Here is a 24,886-nt window from a genome sequence, read left to right on the forward strand (position 1 = left end):
TCTAAAAAAAGAAAAATACAAAATGGTCAGAAGAACCTAGGGGCAAGATGGGAATAAAGATGCAGACCTACTAGAGAATGGATTTGAGGATACGGGGAGGGGGAAGGGTAAGCTGGGACAAAGTGAGAGAGTGGCATGGACATATATACACTACCAAACATAAAATAGATAGCTAGTGGGAAGCAGCCACATAGCACAGGGAGATCAGCTTGGTGCTTTGTGACCACCTAGAGGGGTGGGATAGGAAGAGGGTGGGAGGGAGATGCAAGAGGGAGGAGATATGGGGACATATGTATATGTATAGCTGATTCACTTTGTTATAAAGCAGAAACTAACACACCATTGTAAAGCAATTATACTCTAATAAAGATGTTAAAAAAATAAAATAAAAAATCCTTCAGTCTTAATGTATTTGCCTGGAGTTGCAAAAATGCAGTGTTAACATTGATATCAAAAACACTTTCAGCGAATTCCTAAACAGACGCAAACATTCTCATCTAATATACTTCAAAACAATGTCTATAGACAGAGCAATATTGTTCCAATTGAAATGAAATCAAGCCTGGGGGTGCAGAGCTTCCTCAATGGAATCTAAGGGAATGGTAGTCAAGCCCTAAGCTTCAGAGGAAGCGAGAAGTAGATAAAGGTCTGATAAACTTTGTTCATTTATTTGCCTTTTCCCCCTTTTATTTGGTCTGTTGTCATCTAGAAAGGGATTTACGAGTATCTCAAAGCAGAAGATCAAGTGCAGGCAAGACCTTGCACTAACTTGCCTGGAACCCTACGCTACGAGCTACAGGGCGAGAAACCACAACCCCCAAAAGGCCTTGCGGGCCTGGGGCGGGGCCGTCCCGTGGATTGGTTGTCCTGCATCTCCAGGCAAGGGATGATTGGCCAGCCCTGGGAATGGAGTGAGACTAAGGCAGTTGCGGGAATTAGAGCAGTGACAGGCCGAAGATCGCCGGCTGGCTATTTAGGTCCAAACTCCAGCCCGCCGACTGGCAGCGAGGAATTGAGAGAAACATGGCTCGGCCGTACGTTTGCCTGCTGACCCTGGCGGCTGTGCTACTGCTAGGTATCGCCACCGTCTCCAGATCGAAGGGCCTGCGGGGCAAGGGCAAGGGGCATCAGAGGGCGCCGCGAATCCCTTCTCAGTTCAGCCAAGAGGAGCGCGTCGCAATGAAGGAGGCTCTGAAAGGTGAACCTGGGTCCCCTTCACCACTTATTCTCATATATAGGTCGCTGTCTCCTCGGGCCAACCCGCGACTCCCTTCTGCCGCCACAGAGGTCGGCTACTCGAGCTCGAGCTCCGCAACACCCCACCGCCGAGCCCTGGCCCCATTCACAGCACCTCGTGCCCGGCTTGGGGAGCCCATTCTTCTCCTAGACCTGGCTTCTGGGGACTCCAGCGTTCCCAGCCTACCCTGGAAGCTTCAACTTTGCCCTTATCCACACTACCCCACCCCCACCTCCGCTTGCCTGGAGCACGGGGGTTGGCCACAATCTGATCTCTTTTGGAAGAGGTGGCTGCCAGTGTGTCAGGGGGTCATCACTGCCTTGGGGAGGACGGGGCAGGGCAAAGAATCCCTCCAACTCCTGCATGAAATCTCTGGCCCCATCCCTGCTGGAGGTTGGACTGGATACCCTCCTCCCTCATTTGGGGGGTGTTGCCCCATCACTGCCCAGCTCCTCCGACTGACCCCTTGAATTCAGGCTGAGGGTACTGATCACTGCCAATGTAGGACTTGCTGGAAGATGGGGATTCTTGCCCCTCTCCAGGTCTCCTCCTTAGGTGAAGTGATAAAGGAAGGGTCTAACGTCTTTTTAAATGGCACAATTTTAGGGATCTGAGGGTGCAGTCCCTTCACCTGACACTGGAGGGGACCCCCTAAACTCTTCCCCCCACACTCGAGGTTACTGTGTGGAGGGGGAGCAGGGAGATCTAAGCTGTGGTGTGAAAGGGTAGGGAGAGATGCTGGGGGTGAGGGTGCTGTGTTCTAGACCCCCCATATTATCCCAGTATCCCCTGCCCCCTTTTCCCTCACCCCATGCCCCCAGTTCTGTGGCAAATCCAGATTGTGAAAATGTACAATAAATGTGTAATGAGTAAAAAAAAAAAATACAACAGCTTTTAACTTCGAGAGTTTTCACTTGTTAAATCACTTAAGACTAAATGATCTGAATCTTATCTACAGATGAGGGAAATTGAAGTTTAGGTCAGTTAAATGACCTTCCCCAGCACCCCGCACCTTGGAGTAAGCACTGGGTGACAACATCTAGTGCCTGTAGTTTCTAGATGGCTCCAAAAAGAGGTGTGGGAGTGTTGCCGGGGTGTGAGATGTTCCGGATTTCTTCTCCTAAAGGACATCTCTCCCCTAGACCGTAAACCAAGGCTAAAAATTTATTTACCTTCCCAATCTGCGTTTTCCAGGAGAAAAGAAGAAAGTTTCTGTTGAGTGCTAGATCCTGTGGTATAATGAGATCCTTCCTCACCATTGGGCTTAACGCCAGTCTTTTCCCTTCCATTAAGTGATGGATTAAAAGAAACTGCCTACGTAAACATGTGCCGGCAGATGCAAAAGCTAACCCTCATTGTTAAATATAAATTGTGTTTGTGCTGGAGCGATAGGCCTGGGAGGCAGAGCAGGGCTTTCCCAAAGCATCATAGTATAAATAGTTCTCTGAAGGGCATTGGGCAAGCAGCTCACTAGAGTCTCCCTGCACAGAAGAAAGCAAAAGCTAGATTAGAACCTAAAAAAGGGGCCTCATAGCAACATGGCTTAGAATGCTGAGCAGGGGACAAAACACCTGAGTTCAGAACTCGAGTCTGCCTCTCCATCTCATGTAGGCAGTTTTAGTCTTTTTGAACCTTGGCTTCCCCAACTATGTGGTAGGCTATGACGCAGGGTTGACTCTTAGCAAAACTGAGTACAGAAGTCAGAGGCCCTCCCTTGACATCAAGCTGCCCTGGGTGCATTTGTTCCCAGTGTTTTCGGACAGCCATCTAATCAAATAATTTCATGATCCATGTGTTTCTGCGCCCCTCCTCCCCCCCCCCACCCCCGCTGTTTGCGTTTGATAGTGGAACTCTTTAAGAATGTAAAGCCTTCACCAAGGGATCAACCTAGTGGCAACTCAGCAACTGAGACTTCCGGGTAGAGTGGATGAGATTGTTTATGACTGAAGAGCTTGTTTGGGAGCTTCTAAATCCACCCCTTCCCAGGCATCATGTGCCCAAAAGGCTGGCCTTGGCTGAGAGAACAGTGAGACTCTGGATGAGCCAGTCTAAGAGGAATATGCCTACTCTCTGTACAGAAAAGCACACAAAGCTTCATTCTCGTAGGGACCCAGGACAGCGGGCTCCTTAGATTCATTGAAGGGAGGGTGGCTTCAGAGGCAGAGTGAGACCTTAGAAGCAATTTATAGCAGCTTCCCACTCAGGGTCAGGATATAAAATCTACTCCTGTCTGACCTCCCCCACCCCATCCCATCTCGGACTTTATTTTCCTTTAAGAACCATATTAGCCTAAATAAATTCAAAGAACTTGAGTTTAAATCCCAGTTCTACTGCTTGTTTCTGGACGGTCTTGAGCAGCTCACCTAACGCCTGTAAGCTTGTTTCCTCAGTTTCGAATAAGGGAAAACGACAGTGCCTACCTCAAAGGATTGTATTGCCCTCCACCATAAGATAATGAATGCAAGAGAACTTTTTATGTACAGAGGGCTGTGGAAAAATCAATGGTTGTTATCATCTTCCATCTCTGACTCTGATAGGTGCCGTCCAGATTCCAACAGTGTCTTTCAGCCCCGAGGAGCTCAACACGACAGCCCTGGCTCAGTTTGGAGAATACATTCATAAAGGTCAGCCACAAACTGTGCACAAGGGGCAGGAGGGGTAGCGCTGGAGACACGGTGCTTTTACAGAGTGATAAAGAAGTTAATTTGTGACTGACCACGGGCAACCTAATTTGTATGGGCCTCTTTTGACCAAAGTTTGTACATAGTGGGGAGCGATAGATGGGAGACTCCAGGAGTTAGAGTGGACACAGAGTAGAGACTATAGATTTGCCCTTTGAAGAACCAAGGCACATAGCTGTTGGGTTGGAGTTTGAACTCTCCCAATCTTTGCCCTAAATATGTCAGTCAATACATATAATCTAATCAAAAGGTAGGACTAGGAATTCCTTCTCCCATAGTTGCCAGAACTATGCTCCATGCTCCTCCCACCCCTACCTCCATACACATACCTACAGCCCACACATGTGCACATCCCACCTACCCAAGCCCTACTCCAGATTCATTACTAACACGTTTCTGAGCTTCTAGGCAGTCGACAGCTTTGAACTGTCACATCAGTCCTCTCCCCCTACCCCACTGCCCATGAGCTAAAGAAATATGGGTCAACGGAAAAAAGGAGACTTGGAGCTCCCCCTCCCCATAGAAGAAGCTCATGGAAAGTAGTGAGGCCACTTTCCTAAATCAAATAAAAAACAGCCCCCCTCAAGTCTCAGGCGGGAGGGGCTGGCAAAGGCACGGCAAGGAGCCCCCTCTCTAACACTCTGGGGACGGGTGGATCTGGGGTCAATCCAGCAGGCTGAAAGTCTTCACTAAATAGGAGATAAAAATCAGGAAAGAAATGTACAGTAAGAGTAGACTAGGTAAGCTGGCTGACAAGAAAAAAGCATATTCTTTATTTTTGTTTGGTTGGTTGGTTTTAGGTATCCACAGAGGTATATATGGATTCTTCCAACACAGCCCAGAGGGAGATCAAAGTTCTTTCTCCCATGTTTCTAAGGCCGCCTGTGTTAATACTTATCTATAACCAGAATAGTTGACCCTGGGAACACCCACACCTGCACACAAAATTGTGGTCATATGCTAGACAGAATAATCTTTTATCTCCATATAACACAAACATTAAAAGTATTGTTTTGTAAAAGAAAACTATCTCTGATTTTTTAATATATATATAGTGGTCATGTTTGGTTCCAAGTAATTTGGATACTGGGGCCTATTATATTTAAAATTTAACATAGTCTTCATCTCCGTCATCCTGTAACGTGTATTTGTGACAACATTAGAGGTCAGACCAAGCCAGATCTTAAGCTCTTATCTGTCATAAGGGTGGGGTCTTGATATGCAGGTTATTACACAGTAATAGCACATTATAATATAGGGAAGAGGTATTTCAGAGATTGGGCAAATCAGGAATCAGACTGGCTTTGTACCAGAAGGCTTCCTAAAGGAGGCTGCATGTTTTAAAGGGAAAAGAAAAAAGCAGGGAGAATCAAATGGTAGGAAAACCAAAGGCAACTGTTGAATCTGGCTTTCTCTCATTGCTTTTCATCTCTCTGCTTCTAGTCTTTCCTACTGTGTTCAAAACCAGCTTTATCCGGCATGAAGCTGTGGGAGAGTACAGCCACCTGTTCACTGTCCAAGGCTCGGACCCCAGCCTGCAGCCCTACATGCTCCTCGCTCACATTGATGTGGTGCCTGCCCCTGACGAAGGCTGGGACGTGCCCCCGTTCTCTGGGTTGGAGAGTGATGGCTTCATCTATGGTCGAGGCACACTGGACAACAAGAACTCTCTTATGGTCTTTAAACGCTATGTTCCCTCTGCCTTGGAGTCCTAAAGATTAACCCAGGAGGGGGGTGCTTGGCTAACCCCTGGGAGGCAGGAGGCTATGGTAGAAAGAACCTAGGCTTCAGGATACCTCGGTTCCAGTCATCAGTTTGTCACTTCCCTAGCCCCGATTTCTCAAGTGTGAAATAGGGATTAGAGTAGATGATCCCCAGGTACCCTTTCAGCTCTGACACTAATATATTTATGCTTTCCTCTAGGTGGTAAAAGTTTCATGCAGAGCTCTGCTTCCCTACATCCCATCCCCTGGGACCATTTTAATTTGTTCTCTCCAAAGAGAGTCTATCACATCCTAGTCCCATCAGCCCTATTGCCAGCAGCCAAATGTCTCTGATGCCGTTGGTGCCACACCTTAGAGAATAAGCCTTTCTCCTCTTCCATTGTCCTTCTGTCCCCCAGGCAATCCTGCAGGCCTTGGAGCTTCTGCTGATCAGAAACTACATCCCCCGAAGATCTTTCTTCATTGCTCTGGGCCATGATGAGGAGGTAGAACCCCCTCATCCTATACCTATCTCTGGGTCCCCTATTGGGGGAGGGAGTATGCTTCACCCTGGTCTGGTTTGCTCCCCGGCTGCACTGTCTCCAGGATATGGCGTGGTAATTTGCCAACTTCTCTGGGTATCTGTCGCCAGAAATATCTAAGGACTTTGACCAAAATGCAGATGCCTGGGCTCTGTGCCATAGATCCGAATTTGTTATTTTTAAAGACTTTTTTTTTTTTGTGGTACGCGGGCCCCCCACCACTGCAGCCTCTCCCGCCACGCAGGCCCAGTGGCCACGGCCCACGGGCCCAGCCGCTCCACGGCATGTGGGATCCTCCCGGACCGGGACAAAAACCCACACCCCCTGCATCGGCAGGCGGACCCTCAACCACTGCGCCACCAGGGAAGCCCAAGACTTTTTTTCTTACGAGCAGTTTTAGGTTCACAGCAGAAATGAGAAGATACAGAGATTTCCCTTATTTGCACGAATGCACAGCCTCTGCCAATATCAACATCCCCCACCAGAGTGGTATGTTAGTTACAAATGATGAACCTACACATCATAATCACCCAAAGCTATAGTTTACATTAGGGTTCACTCTTGGTGTTGTACATTCTATGGGTTTGGACAAATGTGTAATAACATATATGGTATCATTATGGTGTCATACATATTTTCACTGGCCTAAGAAGCCTCTGTGTTCTGCCAATTCATCCCTCTCTCCTTCCCCCAAACCCTGGCAACCACTGCTCTTTTTACTGTCCCTGTAATTTTGTCTTTTCTAGAATGTTATATAGTTGGAATTATACAGTATATAGTCTTTTCAGATTGGCTTCTTTCACTTAGTGATATGCATAGATCTGAATTTTTAACAGACTCCCTGGTAATACCTGAGGCAGGCACGTAATCCATCAGATACGCCTAGAGAAGGACTGGTGTGATGGGAAGAGAAATAACAGGGAGATCAACGAATGTGTTTTATTTCCAGTGATGCCACTTGCTTTGACCCTGGGCAAATCACTTCACGCTCTGGGTCCCAGTCTCTTCCCTTGTGAAATGAGGGGCATTGGGCCCTTCCAGCTCTGACACTCCAGGATTCTGTGAGGCAGGATTGTCAAGGGCCCTGCCCCCCAGGAAGAAGCCTGGGTGGGGAGGCTCTGGAGCCCCCAGCTATGCTGAATGGGTCTCTATGAGCTACCTCTGGAGGTCAGGCTGAGAAGGACTGTGGCTCTGGGTTCAATGTCTGCAGGTATCAGGGGTAAAGGGGGCTCAGAAGATCTCAGCCCTCCTACAGGCAAGGGGCATCCAGCTAGCCTTCATTGTGGATGAGGGGAGCTTCATCTTGGATGGTTTCATTCCCAACCTCCAGAAGCCCTTTGCCATGTGAGTAAAGCACCCCAGCCCCCAGCTTGGAAGGCGTTCTCACCCCATTAGAGTTGACCTCAGCCTGGTGTCTCTAGACCATGCGAAACAACTCTTTATTTTACTCCTCTTGCTTTAATCACCCCGATCTTCGACCAGGTCTGGGCTTCCCTTTCCCTTCCTCCTCTAGAGTACATTTTGTTAAGCAGCATGAAGCTGACCTCCTGGCCCACCAGACACTGCACAGATGGGCCTGGGGCCTATGGGATCATTCAGGGTGGGAGGAGGTCAGGAGGGCCCTCTCTGACCCTCTCCTACAGGGTTTCAGTCTCCGAGAAGGGTGCAATTGACCTCATGCTGCAAGTAAACATGACTCCAGGCCATTCTTCAGCTCCTCCAAAGGAAACAAGCATTGGCATCCTCGCAGCTGCTGTCAGCCGGTAAGCAATTCCTGGCCCTGCTCCCTTGCCAGACTCAGGCTGGAAGACCTGGCATTTTCCCACTTTGAGAGTGAGGAAGCTAAGCTTCTTGTCCTGAAGCTGGGCTGAGAAGCCGCCATGGGGGCTGCGGGAAGGACAGTGGGTTAGACATCAGAAGAGGATCTATCCATTATGGCAAGTAAGGGCCAGCAGACAAAAGCTAGGTTAGGTAGCTGGAACAGTCCAAAGTCCAGGCCTGAAGTTAGAGCTCACAAGCTGGAAAAGAACTGTCTAAATTCTCCACCTGCCCTGGCAAGATAACTAAGGCAAATAAAGGCTGCTGGCTGTGGGTCCGGGTCTATAACAGCAGAGCTTACCTCTGGCCGGTTTTCTTGCAGAGTAGGAAGAGGAATTATATTCATTCATTTAAATATTTAACTATCTACCATGTTCAAGACTTTGTGCCCAGTGATGGGCATACAGACAGTCCCTTTCCTCTAGGAACTCAACAGTTAGCGAAAGAGACTGACAATTTGGCTGCAGTGTGGTAGGTGCAATGAGACTGGGGGTGCCTACCTTGGGCTTGGTAGACAGGGACAGCCCCACTTGTGCTTTGAGATCTTGGAACGGTTGGATTGGTGGAGGTGATGGGGAGGTGAGTGGGAGGCCTCCTGGCCAGGCCTGTTGAAACATCCTATCTCTCTCCTTCTCTTCAGACTCTGCTGGTCTTAGACTGAGTTGAGTGAGTCTTGAGAGCTCCATTTCTCTTCCAGACTGGAGCAGACACCAATGCCAAACATGTTTGGAGGCGGGCCGTTCAAGATGGCATTGCAGCAGCTGGCAAATGAGGTATGAGAAGAAATCTCGCAGACCCCTTGTCAGCTGTGGAAGAGGAAGAAAGGGTGGCGGAGAAGTTGCCTTTCGAGTAATAAAGGAGCCCTACTGCTGACCAGTGCTCTGCCCATTCTCCCCTGTTCCCAGCCTGTGGCTGAGCCCAAGATGTGGGGATCCAGCTTGTTCTTTGGGGCTCTTGGTGCTCAGGCTGAGAACCTGAGATCTAACACCGGGCAGCCTGAGGGAGCTGGTTCCCACTCATCCTTGAGGCTACTGCCAAGTGCCCTCAAGGCAGATCCAAAGTAGGGAGAGACGCAGGCCCCAGAACAGTGAGCCTGTTATGCTGACCCCTCTGAAATCCTGCTGACCTGCTGCTTTCCCTTTCAGTTCCCCTTCCCGACCAACATAGTCCTGAGCAACCTGTGGCTATTTCAGCCCCTTGTAAGCAGGTAAAGTTTTATCTTTCTGTCCCTCATATCCCCCACCCCAAACCTACCCACTTCCCAGTCCCCTCTCTTTGGCTTAACTGGGCCTGACGAACCATCCTTCAGCCACCAGACACTACATCTAATTCGTACATAGGACATCCCTCCTTGTCTTAAAGATCTCCAAGGTTCAGGAAAGGGGGTAGTCCAACAACCCATTCTTTCTTTCCATTGTACAATGTCTTACCTTAGTCCTTCTGCTTTAGGTTGATGGAGAGGAATTACATAACCAATGCACTGGTCAGGACCACCACGGCACTCACCATGTTCAATGCAGGGGTCAAGGTAACACCACCTGGTTCCTCCCACACACCCCTCCATCCCTTGGCTTTATCTCCTGGCTTCTCCTTCCTTCTCTGGTTACAATTTGAATAGTAGGAAGGCCCAGTGCTGAACTGTCCTGTGTCATCAGATGGGTAAGCCTCAAGAGCAAGCGTTCTAAGCTGACGTCTACAAACTCCGTGAAATTGCTGGACAAGTTTCATATATGTGCATTTCAGGGGCCCCCTCAGGTTCTCTGGGTCTGTACCCTTCAAAAAAACAACCATTACGCTGGTGTGAAGAGGCATTATTTGGGAGTTAATTCTTGTGACCTATACTCATTCAACATGTAATATATTAATTTAGCATTTTGGTCACATAGGCTTAAAGATTCCCAACCTCCCTACCACCTTTGTATTATTCTTCCTCATATTTTGGAAGATTTATTCACCTCACAAATTAATGAATGATGAATATATTTCCCCCTAGTGTTACCCTGAATTGAATGAGAGAAACTCACCTGCCATTTAAAAAATCTATAACATTTGTGATATACATAACACTTAAAATACATACACTGTCATTCCCCAAAATACAGTAAATATTGGGTGGCCTTTGCAAACGTAAATTCTATGAGGTTTACTTTTTTTTTTGGCCACGCAGCGAGGCTTGTGGGATCCTAGTTCCCCGACCAGGGATCAAACCCCGGGCCCTCAGCAGTGAGAGCGCAGAGTCCTAACCACTGGACCACCAGGAAACGCCCGAGGTTTACATTTTATAGAAATAAGTTTCAGGTGAACCACTACTTTGATAATTTTTTTTCCAAGAACTACTTTTCAGCAAATTGGTCTACTTCCAGTTGGACCAGCCACTAAGGGGCTTGTCTGTTTGAACTAGCCACGCTAGCTCGCCTGGGCTGAGGCCTTTCTGAAATCTGGAAAGGAGTTAGACCATTCCAATTTCTACCAGTACCACCAGCACACATTCAAGGAGCACCATTCACCTAGAATACAGTGTGGCCTTGTGGAGCCCTGGTACTGTGCAGCCCGGGTTGAGTGTAAGTGAATGGTGCCTCAGAATTCACTCCTGACGTAACTGTGTGTGTCAGCCAGGCCCGAGTGTGTCTGGCGTGTCAGCCAGGCCCGAGCTGGCTTCACCAGCTGCCTAGAGAGTTCACCAAAATAACAGTACTGTGTCCTTGCATTTGAATGGTGTTTTTATCTGTCCAGAATACTTTCACATTTGTTATTCCATTTGGTCCTCCTCACAGAGGATTATTGCCCCAATTGCCAATTGAAAGACAGAGACACAAAGAGGTTGTCATTATTCAAAATCACATGGCTAATTTATAACAGCCAGTTCTCCTGTCCCTAGCCTGGTGCTTTTTTTGCACGATACCAGTTCAAAGAAAGATAGGCAATTGGGGAATCTGTTCTCTCGTGGGCTCTGGGGAAAAACTCCCTCCATAGCTTAACTCTCTTCTCCAATTAGTCTTGGATTTTTCCTGGTCAAACAGAGAACAGAGTCAAATTTTGCAGCTGGATGTGGGAAATCACCATCACCGTCACCACCACCATTATCATGATCAACCCCCTGAGAGCCATGATGGGGCCTCAGATGCTCTGGGTGCCCTATCCTGAGTAAGGACTAACGCTGACCGCTGCAGAAATGTCCTGGGTGCCCTGGGAAAGAGCACACACAGAAGACTGCCTGTGGCACTGCATGGGGCCAAAGCAGAGGTGTCCGTGCACTCCCAGAGAAAGCAGTCTTTCTCTGAGCATCTCTCTGTGACCCCCTCCAGGACCAAGAAGCATGAAAGTCTGGCCTGAAGCAGAGACACACCTCTAGCGTTGAACACATGTCAAGGGCCCAGAGAAGACAGGGGCTGACTGAAAAAATTAAGCCTTGGATTTTTCAATCAAATCAGCTTCCTCTCCCCTTGCAGGTGGTAGTTGGCACTTCCTGGGCAGGGGTCAGGTGTGGGGGGCTTGAAGTCGGCTCAGCCAGGATTTGTGGGTCTCTCTCTAGGTGAATATCATCCCCCCTGTGGCCCAGGCCACCGTCAACTTCCGAATTCACCCTGCACAGACAGTCCAGGAGGTACGTACCATGTGTTCCTGACAACTGAGTCAGCATCAGTGAGATGTGTCTGTCGGGACTGCGGTGGAGCTGCAATCCCAGGGCTGGCCCAGGCTCTCATTTGTTCAATGATTTTTCAAAGGCTTCCTATGTGCCAGGTGCTTGGCTGGGATAGGAGATCTCTGGCTTGGGGGAACTTGGAGTCTGGGGATGGGAGATGAATGATAATAATAAGTGACAAATAGGAAATGATAACAATAGTAGCAAACACAGGCAGTGAACTTTCTGTGCTCTTGGCACTGTTCTCAGGTAGACATGTACTCATTTAATCCCTACAACCACTCTATGAAGTAGGAAATATATTATCCTCATTTAACAGGGAAAACAGAGGCACAGATAAACAGAGGAGGTAAATAACATGCCCAGGATTATACATCCAGCACTAGTTCCGGAGTCTGTGCTTTTAGCCACTACACTATACTTGGATTATAACAAATAGGGCTGAACAAATTACCACAGGACCAGTGCACAGAAGGGGGCTGATGCTACCTCTGAGGATCAAGAAAGTCTTTTGTGATCACTAGAAATTTGAACTGGGACTTAAAGACAAATAGGACTTTGCTAGAAGTAAGACATTCAGAATTCAAATAAAGTCTAAAGAGTTGGATAACTTGGGGGAGAAGTAATGGAAGATGAAAATGGAGTTGTAGTTTGGGGATCAAGGCCTTGTATGCCATGCCGAGGAGTTTGGGCTCTAATCTGTGGACAAAAGGGAACTGTCAGAGGTCTTCAAACAGGGCTGTGATAGACTCAGATTCTTTTTTAGGGAGACAGTGCTAGTGGTGATGCTGAGGAAGCCCTGGAGTAAGAAGAAACAGTTAAGCTGTTACAACATCTCAGGCAGTGGGTATAGAGGTTTGAACTAAGGCTGTGGTCATGGGGTGAAGAAGGTACCCACCAGAGGTGGGTGTGAGAGTTGGGTTCAGCAGGTCGCTGTGTGTAATGGATGTGGGGTGAGTGAAAGACAGGACGGCCCCACGGTTTTAAACCTGGGTAGTTGGCCAGGTGCTGATGCCTTTAACCAAGATTGGGAATTCAGGAAGAAGAGCAAGTTCACAGAGAAATAAAAGGGTTTAGAAATTTGAGAAGCTTCTACTATATTAATAGGCAAGTATAAATACCTCAGATCTAGAGAAAGAATGAACTAGAGATAGAGGCTGGAGTATTATTAATTGAAACCTCTACAGCCAATAAAATCCCGCGGGAAGGGTGTGTGGAGTCTGGAGAGAAGAGGGTTGCGGACAGCGCCTTGCAATGTTCTGCTATGAATATCAATTTTAAAATTATAAAAATGAATGTATAATTGCAAACCATGATGAGTGCTATGAGGAAAGGGGGCCGGGTGCTATCACAGAATATAACAAGGAACCAGACCTTGTCTGTGGGGTCAGGCAAGGCTTCCCTAAGGATGTGATATTTGAACTGAAAGCTAAAGGGTGAAAAGAAATACACAGAATGTTTGACATCTGTAGGAAAGGCTAGCTTATTTAAACATCAGATTGAGCTAAAAAGAATTTCGAAGGTAAATCTGATCCTTCTGAAAAGGATCAAAAAAAAGCAACCTAACAACTGTCAGATGAATAATATGTTCCAGGATTAAGCAAGGTAAGGGTCAGGTCATCGAGGGTCTGCCACATTTAGACTTCTGTGGTCCTTTCTCCCTGGGGCCTTCCCTACAGAGGATGTTGTGTGTCCTCACACAGGGCGGGAGGCACACCCCTCATTGCAGGGGTTGGGGGGATGAGTTGACAGCCAGCCCAGAGTCACCCAGCATTGGCAGGGATCTGGGACAGTGTAAGCCCTGGGCTCTGCTGCTTTTCATCCAGTGCCAACCTTTGTCCTCTCCCTGGGGACTCATGGGACCAGGAAATCACTGAATTCCCCTCACTGAGCTTCTTTCCACCAGTTTTTTTTCCATCCTCATTCCAACTCCATGCCCTTTCCACGGGCTGTTTTCCACCAGCTGGGGCTTTCATCTCCCCAGGTTCTGGCACTCTTCCCTCCTCTCCAGTCCCCTGCCACAGTGGCCTTCCTTCCCGGCCTATCTCCGGAATCCTTAGGCCCATCCTGCTCACCTGCCCCAGGGAGGAATGCAAAGCCCCTGTCATCCCAAAAGCACGCAGCACCTCTTTGTCCTGGTCACTCCTCTCCCTCGTGCCCCAATTCCATGCATCAGGGACACTCCCTGCTGGTCTGAGGGCCGAGGGTGCAGAGCCTTGCGCTGGATCCGATGGAAACATAAATGGCTCCCAGAGCCCTCTTCCTCCATCTTTAGCTGGTCTCTCCCATGTCGTGGATGTAGATAGGTCTCCGGCACCCATCTGTGCGGAACAAGCGCCTTCAGAAATGTAACAGGCTTCCATGTAGAAAGGAAAGTTTGTTCTGCATGGGCCTCAGGGAGTAGAAATAAGGCCACTGGGAGATACTTCAGGGAGCCCCCACTTAAAGGAGAGTTTGGGAGTATGGCATCTTGGATGGTAATGAGCTTCTCAGAGGCTGGATGTCCACCTATCTAGAGTGTTTTACAGAAAATTCCTTTCTTCCTTCACTGATTCATTCACCAAGTGTTTATTGAGTGGCCACTATGGGCTAGACATTCTTCCAAGCACTTGGGAAAATGGGGAACAAGCCAAGATTCCCATTCTAAAGGGGCTTAGGTGCTAGTGGGTAGAGACAGCAGGAAGCAAGCGATCAAACTGAAACCCAAGAAGGAGCAAAGACCTGGGGGCAGCATTCAGGCAGCAAGAGCACAGGCCTCGAATCTCAACAGAGATGAAATCCTGCTGATGTGTCTTGTACTATTTTATTCTGTGGACTCTACAGAATATTTAAAAAATAAATAAAAAGAGGTGGGGGGGAGGTTAGATGCTACAGGAAGCCATATCTCAGTTCATTATTAGGAAGACATTCATAACAGGGTTGTTCAAAGGTGGAGTATATTAAAACACATGACGGTGAGCTTTCCGCCCCTGGAAATATTCAAGGACAAGCTGATGACAGCCTGTCATAGTCGATCTAATGAACAGCCTTTCAGTAGGATAGAAGCTGGTCTTGCTAACTCTAAAAGACCTTACCAATTTTAAGTACACATTGTCCTTGCCTTCAACGAATTCATCATTCACTTGAGAGGAAAATACAGCTTCGCATAAAATAGAAAAGAGCTCAGAGAAATGAGGGATCAATGTGCTCTACAGTGACCCTTGAGGTCCCTCTTACCATTGATGAGTCCCTTCTCTTAGTCCCATCCTTGTGCCTCTGATTATTGCCCAGGGTGGTCCCTCCATTCTAAACAGGCGAATAACAGCTAACATACATGGAGTGCCAGGAACCAGCCTAAGCACGTTACATATATTCCGGTAGTGGTAACAACCACCTTACCAGGTAGGTGCTACTATTATCCTCCTGTTAACAGATGAGCAAGCTGAGGCACAGAGGTTAAGCAGCTTGCCAAACATCACACAGCAGTAAGCGGCTGTCTGTGGCACAAAGTTCGGTGTTACTCCTCAGTTTTTGTACATGCCCCTCTCCATGCTCAGACTGCCTCTTGCCTCTTCTCCATCAGTTTCATATCCTTCCTTCAAATTCTGGCTCAAAATTCATCCCACAAAGGAATCCATCTTAAATGAACACCACGCTCTTGCTGTCTCTGCTCCACGCCACCTCAACCTGTAGGTACTTTGGAAGCAGTAAAGCATCATCCCGGTAAAGTCAGACCACGTTCAGATACCCAGCCCAGCAATACCAACTGGATAAACCTTGGGCAAAAGCTCCTTAATGAGACAACTCCCATTGTTACTTTTATTGGTTCACATCTTTTAAAATGTGTGTATCCAACGTTCATTGCATGCCTTTTATGTTCTTCGTACTAGAAATATAGAAATGAGGTGTTTGGGTCAGGACCTATCCTAACAGCTGGTGGGAAACCTGGGCTCTTGTGCTCATTGAGGGTGGTCCAATCTGTGTGCCGTCTTCAATTTCTGGAGGCAGGAACCTTAAAGTGAGTTGGGACAGGGAGCAGCAGACACTTCTGGGGATGACTTCAGGAACCTTTCCAGTGGGTCAAGAATATATCCAGACTATATATTAATTCTTGTAGCAGAGTATTAGGGACATAAGTGCTAGAGTGAAAATAAGCTCTGACAAGTGAATTGGCTCCTACCCCTAATCCAACAGCAGGGAATTTGGTTTGCTTTAAATGGTGGTTTCGAAGCCAGAAGTAGGAACCCTCATTTTCTTCCCAGACTCAGCTCATAGCATGCTTCTAGGGGACACTGACCTAAAAGTGGTCTTCTTGAGATAATGCCCCCAAGCTGTGAGACAGACACTCCCCTTTCTAGGGCAGAGACAGTTCTAAAACAACTGCTGATCAGATGGGTTGAGACTACTGCTGGGACTTTCCCTGGGTGGCTGAGTGGGCTTGGGGGGCCACCCTAAGTCAGCTGCCTGGTCCATTCCCACATGGCTCCACGGGACCTGATCCTCAGGGTCTGGTCTACATCCTGCCTGGGACCAGGACTTTTGCTGAGTTCAGCTCTAGTTATTTCAGACTGAATTTTCTAGAAGCTTCCTCAGGTTCCTTCCTGAGGAAAGGAGGCACAGAGAGAAAACTTGAATACCAGTCCCCGAACTCCTGACTTCTTGTCTGTTGAGCTCATCTTCCTGGCTCCAGTGCAGTCGGTTTCAAAGAGGAAGCAGGGATGCCCAGAGAGAAGAAAGAAAGAAAGTATATGACCCTGTCACCATCCGTCAGAGACTCTCCCTGGCTGAAGTGAGGTCATCACATCTATCCCCCTGTCTCGAGATGGTTGAGATTTCCACTGTGCTGTCTCTTCTACATTTTCACCCAGCCCATGGTTCTCAACCCAAGGGAAAGGACCCAATTTCCTGATTTTCCAATCCCCCACCTGCCTCGTGGCTGTTAAGGCAACCTCCCAAACATTTAACCTAAATCTACCATGCTGTAGATTTCCAGGAAGACCAGCCCTTCTATCTCCTACAACCAGTCGGCTGAAATTGAGGTCCCAGTGCCAAAGTGAGTCTCCTCTGTAAACTCCAGGGCTCTGCCTTGCTGGAGAGAAATCAAGACTGTTTAAATTCATACAGTACTTGGATAGCAGATTAATAAATCGAACTCCCTTTGTTTCCTCCCTCAAGGTCCTAAAACTAGCCAAGGACATTGTGGCTGATGACCGGATCCAGTTCCACGTGTTGAATGCCTTTGACCCCCTGCCTGTCAGCCCCTCTGATGATCAGGCCTTGGGCTACCAGCTGCTCCGCCAGACCATACAGTCTGTCTTCCCGGAAGTCAACATTGTTGCCCCAGGTAATGACTTCATCAGCTGTGGCTGGGGGGAGGGGGAGCTGGAACTGTATCCTGTCTAATATCCACTGCCCCACCCCCACCCCAGCTGTTCAGCCTGGAAACAGCTGGCTGCTTCCTCTCCTGATGGGACTGGAGCTGTATTTTCCCCTCTGAGTAGAAGTGAAAAAGCAAACAGGAAAGGATCAGAAACAATAAATTAGGTCAGCCAAGCCTGGGTCCTTGCTTAACCTAGGCCAGCCAGTCTGGCATGGAGGAGAGGATCGGCTCCGACTCCCCCTCCTCTGGAGGAGCCCCAGAGGGGGCCAGGTTCCCCATCTGGTTCTGATCCATTCTAGGATAGCAGTTCAGCAACAGAGCTCAAAATCCGCAGCCCAGAAACTCCTCCTGGCTGTACCATCTGAATTAACCTCCTTCACCTCTCCCAGTAGCAGCGCCGCTACACCCCTTTCCCAGTCTTCTGACGTACCTTCCAAGTCTATGCTGTATAGACGGTGGTTCTCAAATTTAACAGGAGAAGAGGATCACCTAGGGAATTTATTAAAATGCAGATTACCTGGACCCACTCCGAAGGATTCAGGTTAACCAGCTCTGGAGAGGACCCTGGAATCTGCCTTTTTAACAAATACTCCAGGGGATTCTGACACTGGAATGATGACTGACCACAGTTTGAGAATCTGTGGTCTGTGATGTGAGGAAGAGATGCTCTGATGTGAAGACCTGTGTTCACTTTCCTTTTATCTAGCTTTAATCATGGATTCTCTCATTTTCTAAGCTAATATTAATACTTAGGACCTGCCCCTGTGCTAGGCATGGGCCCTTAAAGAGATTACAGTGAAATTCTGCACCCATAAGCTCCTCGGGTGTGGGGAAAAAGAGCAGCCTTGTTTTTTAATCAACTTAAATCAGATCCACTCCTCAGAAATTCAACCTCAGACATTATTGAAGCCTCCAAGCACCACCACCACCACCTGAATCAGGCCCTTGGGGTCTTATGCGACAGCATAGCATCAGGATCCCTTAGTCTGTGGTCATCGGTCCTTGTGGTTGCCTCTGAGACATCCATTATCCTGGCCACAAGGTCACTTCAGGTTGCAGATTTCCTCGGATTCCCTGGCCTGTCCAGGGGGTGAGATCTTTGACTCTAGACCCAAGAACATACCCTGAATGTACCCTCTGAGATTTGCCACCTGCTTAGACTCCTGCCACAGAGCGGGGCCTGGGTCCCCACCACCTAGGAACCCTCGCTTGCACACTCCCAGATTCTCCTCTCTTGGCCCTCAAAGGCTCCCTATCTTACCCTCTCCTTTCTGGGGCACCTGCCATAATCCCATCAACAGAGTTGGGCTTTTACAGAATAAAGATAGGCAGGCATCAACTAGCAGAAATCCCCAAAGCCAGGAATTGTGAAGGGGCTGATTATCCATTTAAAACCAGGAGTGAAAAGTAGAACAAAACCCAAATTACCATCGCAGATCATCCCACCACACTTTAACTGATGTTCCAGGGGGTCTTTCTTTAAAGAACACTCCTACTGGGGAATGGGGTGACCTGCTACCTTCAGGAGAGGGGGACACTAGAGAGTATCCTGGGACTTTCCAAACCTGAAGTTTGACTCTAGGAAGACAGAGTCATCCTTCAGAGGACAAGAATAACAGGAAATTATGTTCTACTTGAAGAAGATTGCATTTTATAGCAGTAAAATTCCCCCAGAGAGTGTTTATTTCTGACCTGGGTGATATACAAGAAAACTCAGGCAATAAGGAAGATGTACTTAGATTTCTGGATATCTAGATTTCTAGAGTAACCTGGCTATGGGTATGAAATGATGCTGTTGGCCTCCATGGTCATCACGGAGAGAGGGCACTTTGGACCATTCAAGGGATGTCTCATGAATGCCTTTGGGAAGATAGCCCATGTTCCTGGCTGAAGTGGTGTTTTAGAAAGGTTTTGAGAATGGGTAGCCTGAAGGACAAAAATTCATAGTCTCAGCCTTCCAAGGAAGGGCCAGACATCTTCTGTGGTGACACAGGGGTCCCAGTTTCCCAGGTAGCCCACCTGCCACCACTTCCCTGGCTTGGCTGCTCACATAAAGCCCCATTCCTCTTGATTCTTCCTTTCTAGGTACTTGTATTGGCAACACAGACAGCAGACACTATACGAACCTTACCACTGGCATCTACCGGTTCAACCCCATCTACCTGCAGCCTCAGAGCTTCAGCAGGTGAGTGAATGGAACAGGTTTGGACAGCTTGGTGGAGAGAGGAGATACATCTGACCTGTCCCTTTCCCACACCGTTCTTCTGACAGTCCACAGAATGGGAGAAACCCAGGGTTTGCACAAACTAAAATAAAGATATTATGGAACCCAACTGGCCAATTTTCCTGAGCACCAGAGTCTTGCCACTCCCCAGAATGAGTGGGAATTGGTGACTGTTTCCAGGGATGGAGATAATCAGATGACCGGAGAGAACCTGGAAGAATTAGGACCCTTGAGCGCTAATCCCACCTCTTCCTCCCTTTGAGAGAGTGCTTCCCCTCTGGATCTCATTTTCTCCCCCAAGAGGGGGTACTCCAGAGTTCTCAATTTCCAGTCAGTGAAATGCAGACACATTTGAGGTCAAAGGTGGGCTTGTGCTTTGAATTCTCAAAAGAAAGCACAGTGTAGGAGTCTGAGACCTACGCACTAATTTCAACTACTGCATGTGAATTACTACTTTGTGGGTTCTTCAGCAAATTTTTAGTCCTGGGGTATGGGGGGATGATTGCCATTTACCTCTCTGCTCTTTACCATATCCAGCTCCGATTTCCTCATCATAAGTCAGTTACCAATAAAACAAAAATATTTCAATATGAGCTTAAGAACAGATTTCATGGGGGGGGTGTTCATTTTTTAATGGGGGTAGGGGAAGGTAGCTATTCTTTATTTCCTTTCATCTTTGAGGTTACATGTGTGGTTATGTTGTGTTGTGTTGAGGCAGGTTGTGGGCATCGGATCTGGAGGTGAAGTTCTAGGTGAAGTAGAGAAGCCATAGGTACCCTGGGCAATTGCCCTCCCTATCCACTTGTGCCCCTAGTAATGTGGGGTGGGGGATGGCTGGCTTAGAGATAAGTCTAGCTGGAATTCTGGCCTTAGAATTAAAAGATAACTTTCCCTCAGAGGAGAAATTATCAAATGGATTCCAGAGCAGGAGATGATTTGCAGTCCCCAGGAGTTTATTATTATCTGCCCCCACTGTTCTTCGCCATGGACACGGATCCTGGAGAGATGACCAACATGTCATATGAAACCTCGCTTCCTACAAAGGGCTGCTCCCACCTTGCCCACTTCCTACCCCTGGACAGTCAAAGGCCAATGACTTCAGGGGATGTAGGGTGGGGAGTGCTCTGTAATAACACTTGTACTAGAGCAATGGACTCTCTCGCCCAAATCTCTTTCCCTCAGCATCCACGGAATCAATGAGAAAATCTCAGTCCAAGCCTACGAGACCCAGGTGAAGTTCATCTTCGAGTTCCTCCAGAATGCTGATGCAGACCCAAGGCCAGTTCCTCACCTGCACGAACTGTGAGGTCGGGGAGCCAGCTGGATCAGGGATGGCTGATGCTGGGCCAGGACTAACCCAAGGGGGAAGCCAGTGTTGATGAAACTTTGGGTCAAAGTCACATTATACTGACCTCACCCACCTGCCTTGCTCACTCCTAAACTCACTCAACACTCAAGAACAAGGCCAGGGAGAAGGGGAAGGCCAGCAGGAGCCCGGCTTCTCCCTTCCTCCCGGCAACTCCATCCCTCAGCCAACCGGCATTTACTGCCTTCTTGTCACTACCTTAGAAGGTATCTGGCCTGTCTGTCTCACGCTGTTGATTTAACTGCTCCTTGTTAAGTCCTGACTGAACAAATGCAGATTTGAAAAACATCAGCCAGATTTGACCTTCTACAAGTGTTTAATTTAGGGCACGCTTGTTGGGCTGCCTTTTCCATGGCTTATATATTTCTTCTTGCTGTAATTTCCCTTCCTCCCCCAGCCCCCGCCCCGTCTTCTTGGATTGTTTAGCTGGCTCTTCATCTCTCCTCTCCTGCCCCTGCATCCCTCCCCTTATCCTCCCTTTTATTCTACCCCTGGAGGAAGACTTAGTCTAACTATGATACTCCCATAATTGCCACAACAATTGGTCAAATAAAATGGTCTATGCTGCATCAGCTGGGGGGTAAAACAGAGGCAGGGGGCTTTGGAGGAACCCCAGACCTCCTGGTTCTGGAGGCTGGAGCCTGGAGAAGCAAGCCTCTGTCCTCGGGCTCCTCCCAAGGGCTCCCTGGGCTTTGCTCCCTCCCCTGCCCTGTTCCTGCCACCTGCTGCTGCTGTCCCACCCCAGGAGGCACTAATCTGTGGAAACATTTCCCTTGCACATCCCACGGGCTGAGCTCCCAGGAGAAGGGCAGCCTCTCTCTGGAGCCCAGGACCAGCAGGACGCTGGCATCATGTCCTAATTCAGACTTATCAAAGAGAAGTGGAGGACATGGGGTGGGAGGACTGCCTGGAGGGGCTCTGCTCTGGCTGGTGGGGCAGGGGGAGGGGCGAGCTGCCCTCCATTAGGGGACTGCAGAGCTCCTGTCTTTTTTCTCTGGAATCTAAGCCTGAGCGTATTGGAATCTGCTCAGTAGCTGTCAGGTGGGGAGCATTGAAAGGCAGCATTTCTTGGCTCAAGGCTGGGAGCTGTGCTTTGTGGATCACAAGGGAGTCAAGGTCATGGAGGGAGACACAGAGGGAGCTGAGACCTGAAAGACTCCCTCTTTTTTTCCTCTCCAGACAAGGACCTTCCATGCCTTCCTGGGGTTTGATGGCAGTGGGCTCCTTTTCCCTCCTCACAATGCCCGGCCCCTCCTGCCTGCCTGTGGATGTGAGCTGTTCTTAGGAGCTGGGGCCTAATGGAAAGTGTTAGAAACACAGTGCAGGAATTATTTGAGGTTTTCTGCTACTCCCCCTAAGATTCACATTCCTTCCCTCGCCCTCCCTTTTCTGGCCAATTCAGTACTCATTCAGCCTTTGTTAGAGGGTGAGCTGAAGAACAAAAAGGATTCTTCACATTTGGGCAGAGCTGTACAAAGTGCTTTCACAACACCTTATCTCATCGGAGCCACATAAGAACCCCCGTGAAGAAGGCATCATTTTTCTTACAGAGGAAGAGTTGGTTCTCAGAGAAGTTACGCATCTAGCTGGAGGCAGTTTCAAACCCATGTCACCTGGCCCCAAGCTCATTGTTATCCCATGATCCTTTGTGACTGATGAAATCTACTTCCCATTGATTATCTTATTTAATACTGACAATCACTCCAAAGGGGTTACTGCCCCTGTTTTTAACAGATGAGGCAACTGAGGCTCAGAGGTTAAGTAATTTGTCATGCAGGTGTTAGGGGCAGAGTCTGTCTGCATCCAAAGCCTGTGCTAATAGTACTGAAGAGGAAACTGAGTCTCGGAGAAGTCATTTGCCCAGATTACACAGTTCTTAAGGGGCAGCCTTAGAATTCAAATGCAGCTCAAAAATCCCCAAGTCCAGTGCTTTTTCAGTCACACCACACTGCCTGCCCCAAGAACCTGTGGTGTCTGGCTCATTCATTCTGACCCAGGGAGATCTCAAGGACAAAGACTGTTCTACTGTTGGATTTGGTTCTTAGCTCAAGCTCTCTGTTCCCCTGGCTGACCTCTCCCTAGTCACATCTCTCCGTCCATCTGGCAGCATTCCTTACACACCCACCCCCTGCTTCTGGGTTCAGCTCTTCCCCCTTCTTGAGTTTGGGGACAGCCAGGTCTCTAATGATCTGTGGGATAACTGAGAGAAGAGTGAGCAGGGAACGCTGTCCCTGTCTGGTCTCACCACTCTCTTCAAGCATCAGAAACAATAGTGTTCTGAGCCCCCGGAGTGGGAAGGAAAGCCTTGAGAGGGAGCTGCTCCAAATCCTGGCTCTGAGAACACAGAAATTCCAGCCCTCTGTCCCCTGAAGTTTTCTGGAAAGAGCAGCTGAAAGTGCTGGCCAGAACAACGTGAGCCCTAAGATTCTGGGCAGGATGGGCCAATGAACCTGGGACTTTCCTCCACCCCTACCTTCATCCATCTGCCACTCCCCAAGTCCACCTTGAAAGAGCTTCAGCAGATAATCACAAGTGCACAGCACACCCCCATCAAGGAATTAGCTCAAGCTTCTCACTCATACCTCCCTAAGGTTGGAAGGAAGACAAAATATTCATAAGCAAAGAGAGTGGGAAAGGAAAGGAGTAAATTTTGGCTGAAGTCCCTTGATTTTGAGCCTGAGTTGCTGAAAACTTGGCCATTCTAGACCCAGTATTCTTTTCTTCCAGAGGAAATAAGAGAGACAAAGTTCCTACTGAAGAGTTGGACACTTCATTAATTTTTTCAAATTTTAAACCTAATTAAATATTTTAATAACAATGAAACTATTTGCAATTTTTGTGTTCAGTGTCCATGAGGCTATCAATAAAAAGGATAAGTATCATTTCATATGTGTGACATCTAGACCTACAAATGTAAGAATGCTATAAATTACTTAATGCTACAAAATGTTCCTCAACCACCATGTGCAATGTTGCAGATATTACACTAATTCATGAGTTCCTACAAAACCAGAAATTGGGACTCAAAGAGGAGCAAGATAATGGTCGCTCAGCACTCCTGGGAAATAACATGTCGCGCAGGAACCTATTACCGTCATGCTATCCAAGAGGAAGGACTTGACAAGTCAATTTTCTTTTCCCTTAGCTAAGCACTTTGACAGCTGAATTCCTCCCTGCGCTCCAAAGCTAGTCTGTCTCCAAAGTTCACAGTGACACAACACACAAACCTTCAGGGCATTTCAGATGTAATTTTTTTTTTTTTCTGAAGACACAGGGCAATTTATGTAGAAAAGCGTTTCTCTGGGGCCTGAACTATGTTAGTCTTAGAAATATGTGTTTAGGGTGACAGGTGCTCTGTGCCAGCACTGAGTGCTGAATCCCAAGTGACAGAAACACCTCTAGGTTTTTAATAGATTTAGTTCTTTTGTGGCTGTAATCTATGGTACCTTCTAAAGCATGAAGCCCAGGGCAAGGAGCTCTCTTGCCCAGGTCTAAGAGATAAGGTCTTATTTTATATACCCGATGGTGCCCAGTCGGAGGAATCAGGAAGGCCTCTGTGGTAAGGAGGTCACGAATAAGCTAAGACTTCAAGATTGAATAAGAGTTAACAAGGCAAAGAATTGGGGAGAATGGGGTGGGGTGCGGTGGAAGATGCGCCAGACATAATAGAGTGTGCAAATGAGAGCCTGCTGCCTTCAGGAAACTGAAAGGAGGCCTGTTTGGGCCTTGTAAGTCAGGATAGGAATTCTGGAACTTGACTTAGGGACAATGGGAAAGGGAAAAAGAGTTAAAAGGTTATTTTTCCTTCCTTCCATCTTTCCATCCTTCTTTTCTTCCTTTTATTCCTTCTTTCTAACACTTACACAGTGATTACTCTATTCCAGGCACTGTTCTAAATAATTATATCTATGTATATCTATATCTAGATATAGATAGATTTGTGTGTGTATAATCATTTAATACTAATAATTACCCTAGGAAGTAGGCTGTTGCAATGTAACAGTTGAAAAATCGAGTCAGTGGATTGGAGAAAGGTAGGTGTATTAAAAAGTTATTTAGGTTAGTCATTAGAGAAATGCAAATCGAAACCACAAGGGATACCCCTTCACATCTACTAGGTTAGCCATAATTAAAAAAGAGGAAAACAACAAGTGTTGGTGAGGGTGTGGGGCAATTGGAACCCTGGTGCCTTTGCTGGCGGGAATGCAAAATGGTGCCGCTGCTGTGGAAAACTGTTTATTGTTTCCTCCAAAAGTTAAACGTAGAATTACCATATCACCCAGCAATTCCACTCCTAAGCATATACTCAAAAG

At 47.8% G+C, this 24,886-nt stretch overlaps 1 protein-coding gene across 1 annotated transcript; it reads left to right on the forward strand.

Moving 5' to 3' along the window:
- Positions 1 to 865: 865 nt before the first annotated feature.
- Positions 866 to 23,396, forward strand: PM20D1 (peptidase M20 domain containing 1). Its single transcript, XM_067729217.1, has 13 exons — positions 866 to 1,198; positions 3,775 to 3,861; positions 5,362 to 5,594; positions 6,041 to 6,127; positions 7,374 to 7,507; positions 7,807 to 7,926; positions 8,679 to 8,754; positions 9,127 to 9,188; positions 9,431 to 9,509; positions 11,514 to 11,585; positions 16,779 to 16,947; positions 19,069 to 19,168; positions 20,390 to 23,396. The coding sequence occupies exons 1-13, from the start codon at positions 1,024 to 1,026 to the stop codon at positions 20,511 to 20,513; spliced, it is 1,518 nt and encodes a 505-aa protein (XP_067585318.1). The 5' UTR covers positions 866 to 1,023; the 3' UTR covers positions 20,514 to 23,396.
- The last annotated feature ends 1,490 nt before the right edge of the window (positions 23,397 to 24,886 follow it).

The sequence above is a fragment of the Pseudorca crassidens genome, chromosome 2 (genome assembly GCF_039906515.1).
Source record: "Pseudorca crassidens isolate mPseCra1 chromosome 2, mPseCra1.hap1, whole genome shotgun sequence".
In the NCBI taxonomy this organism is placed as follows: Eukaryota; Metazoa; Chordata; class Mammalia; order Artiodactyla; family Delphinidae; genus Pseudorca; species Pseudorca crassidens.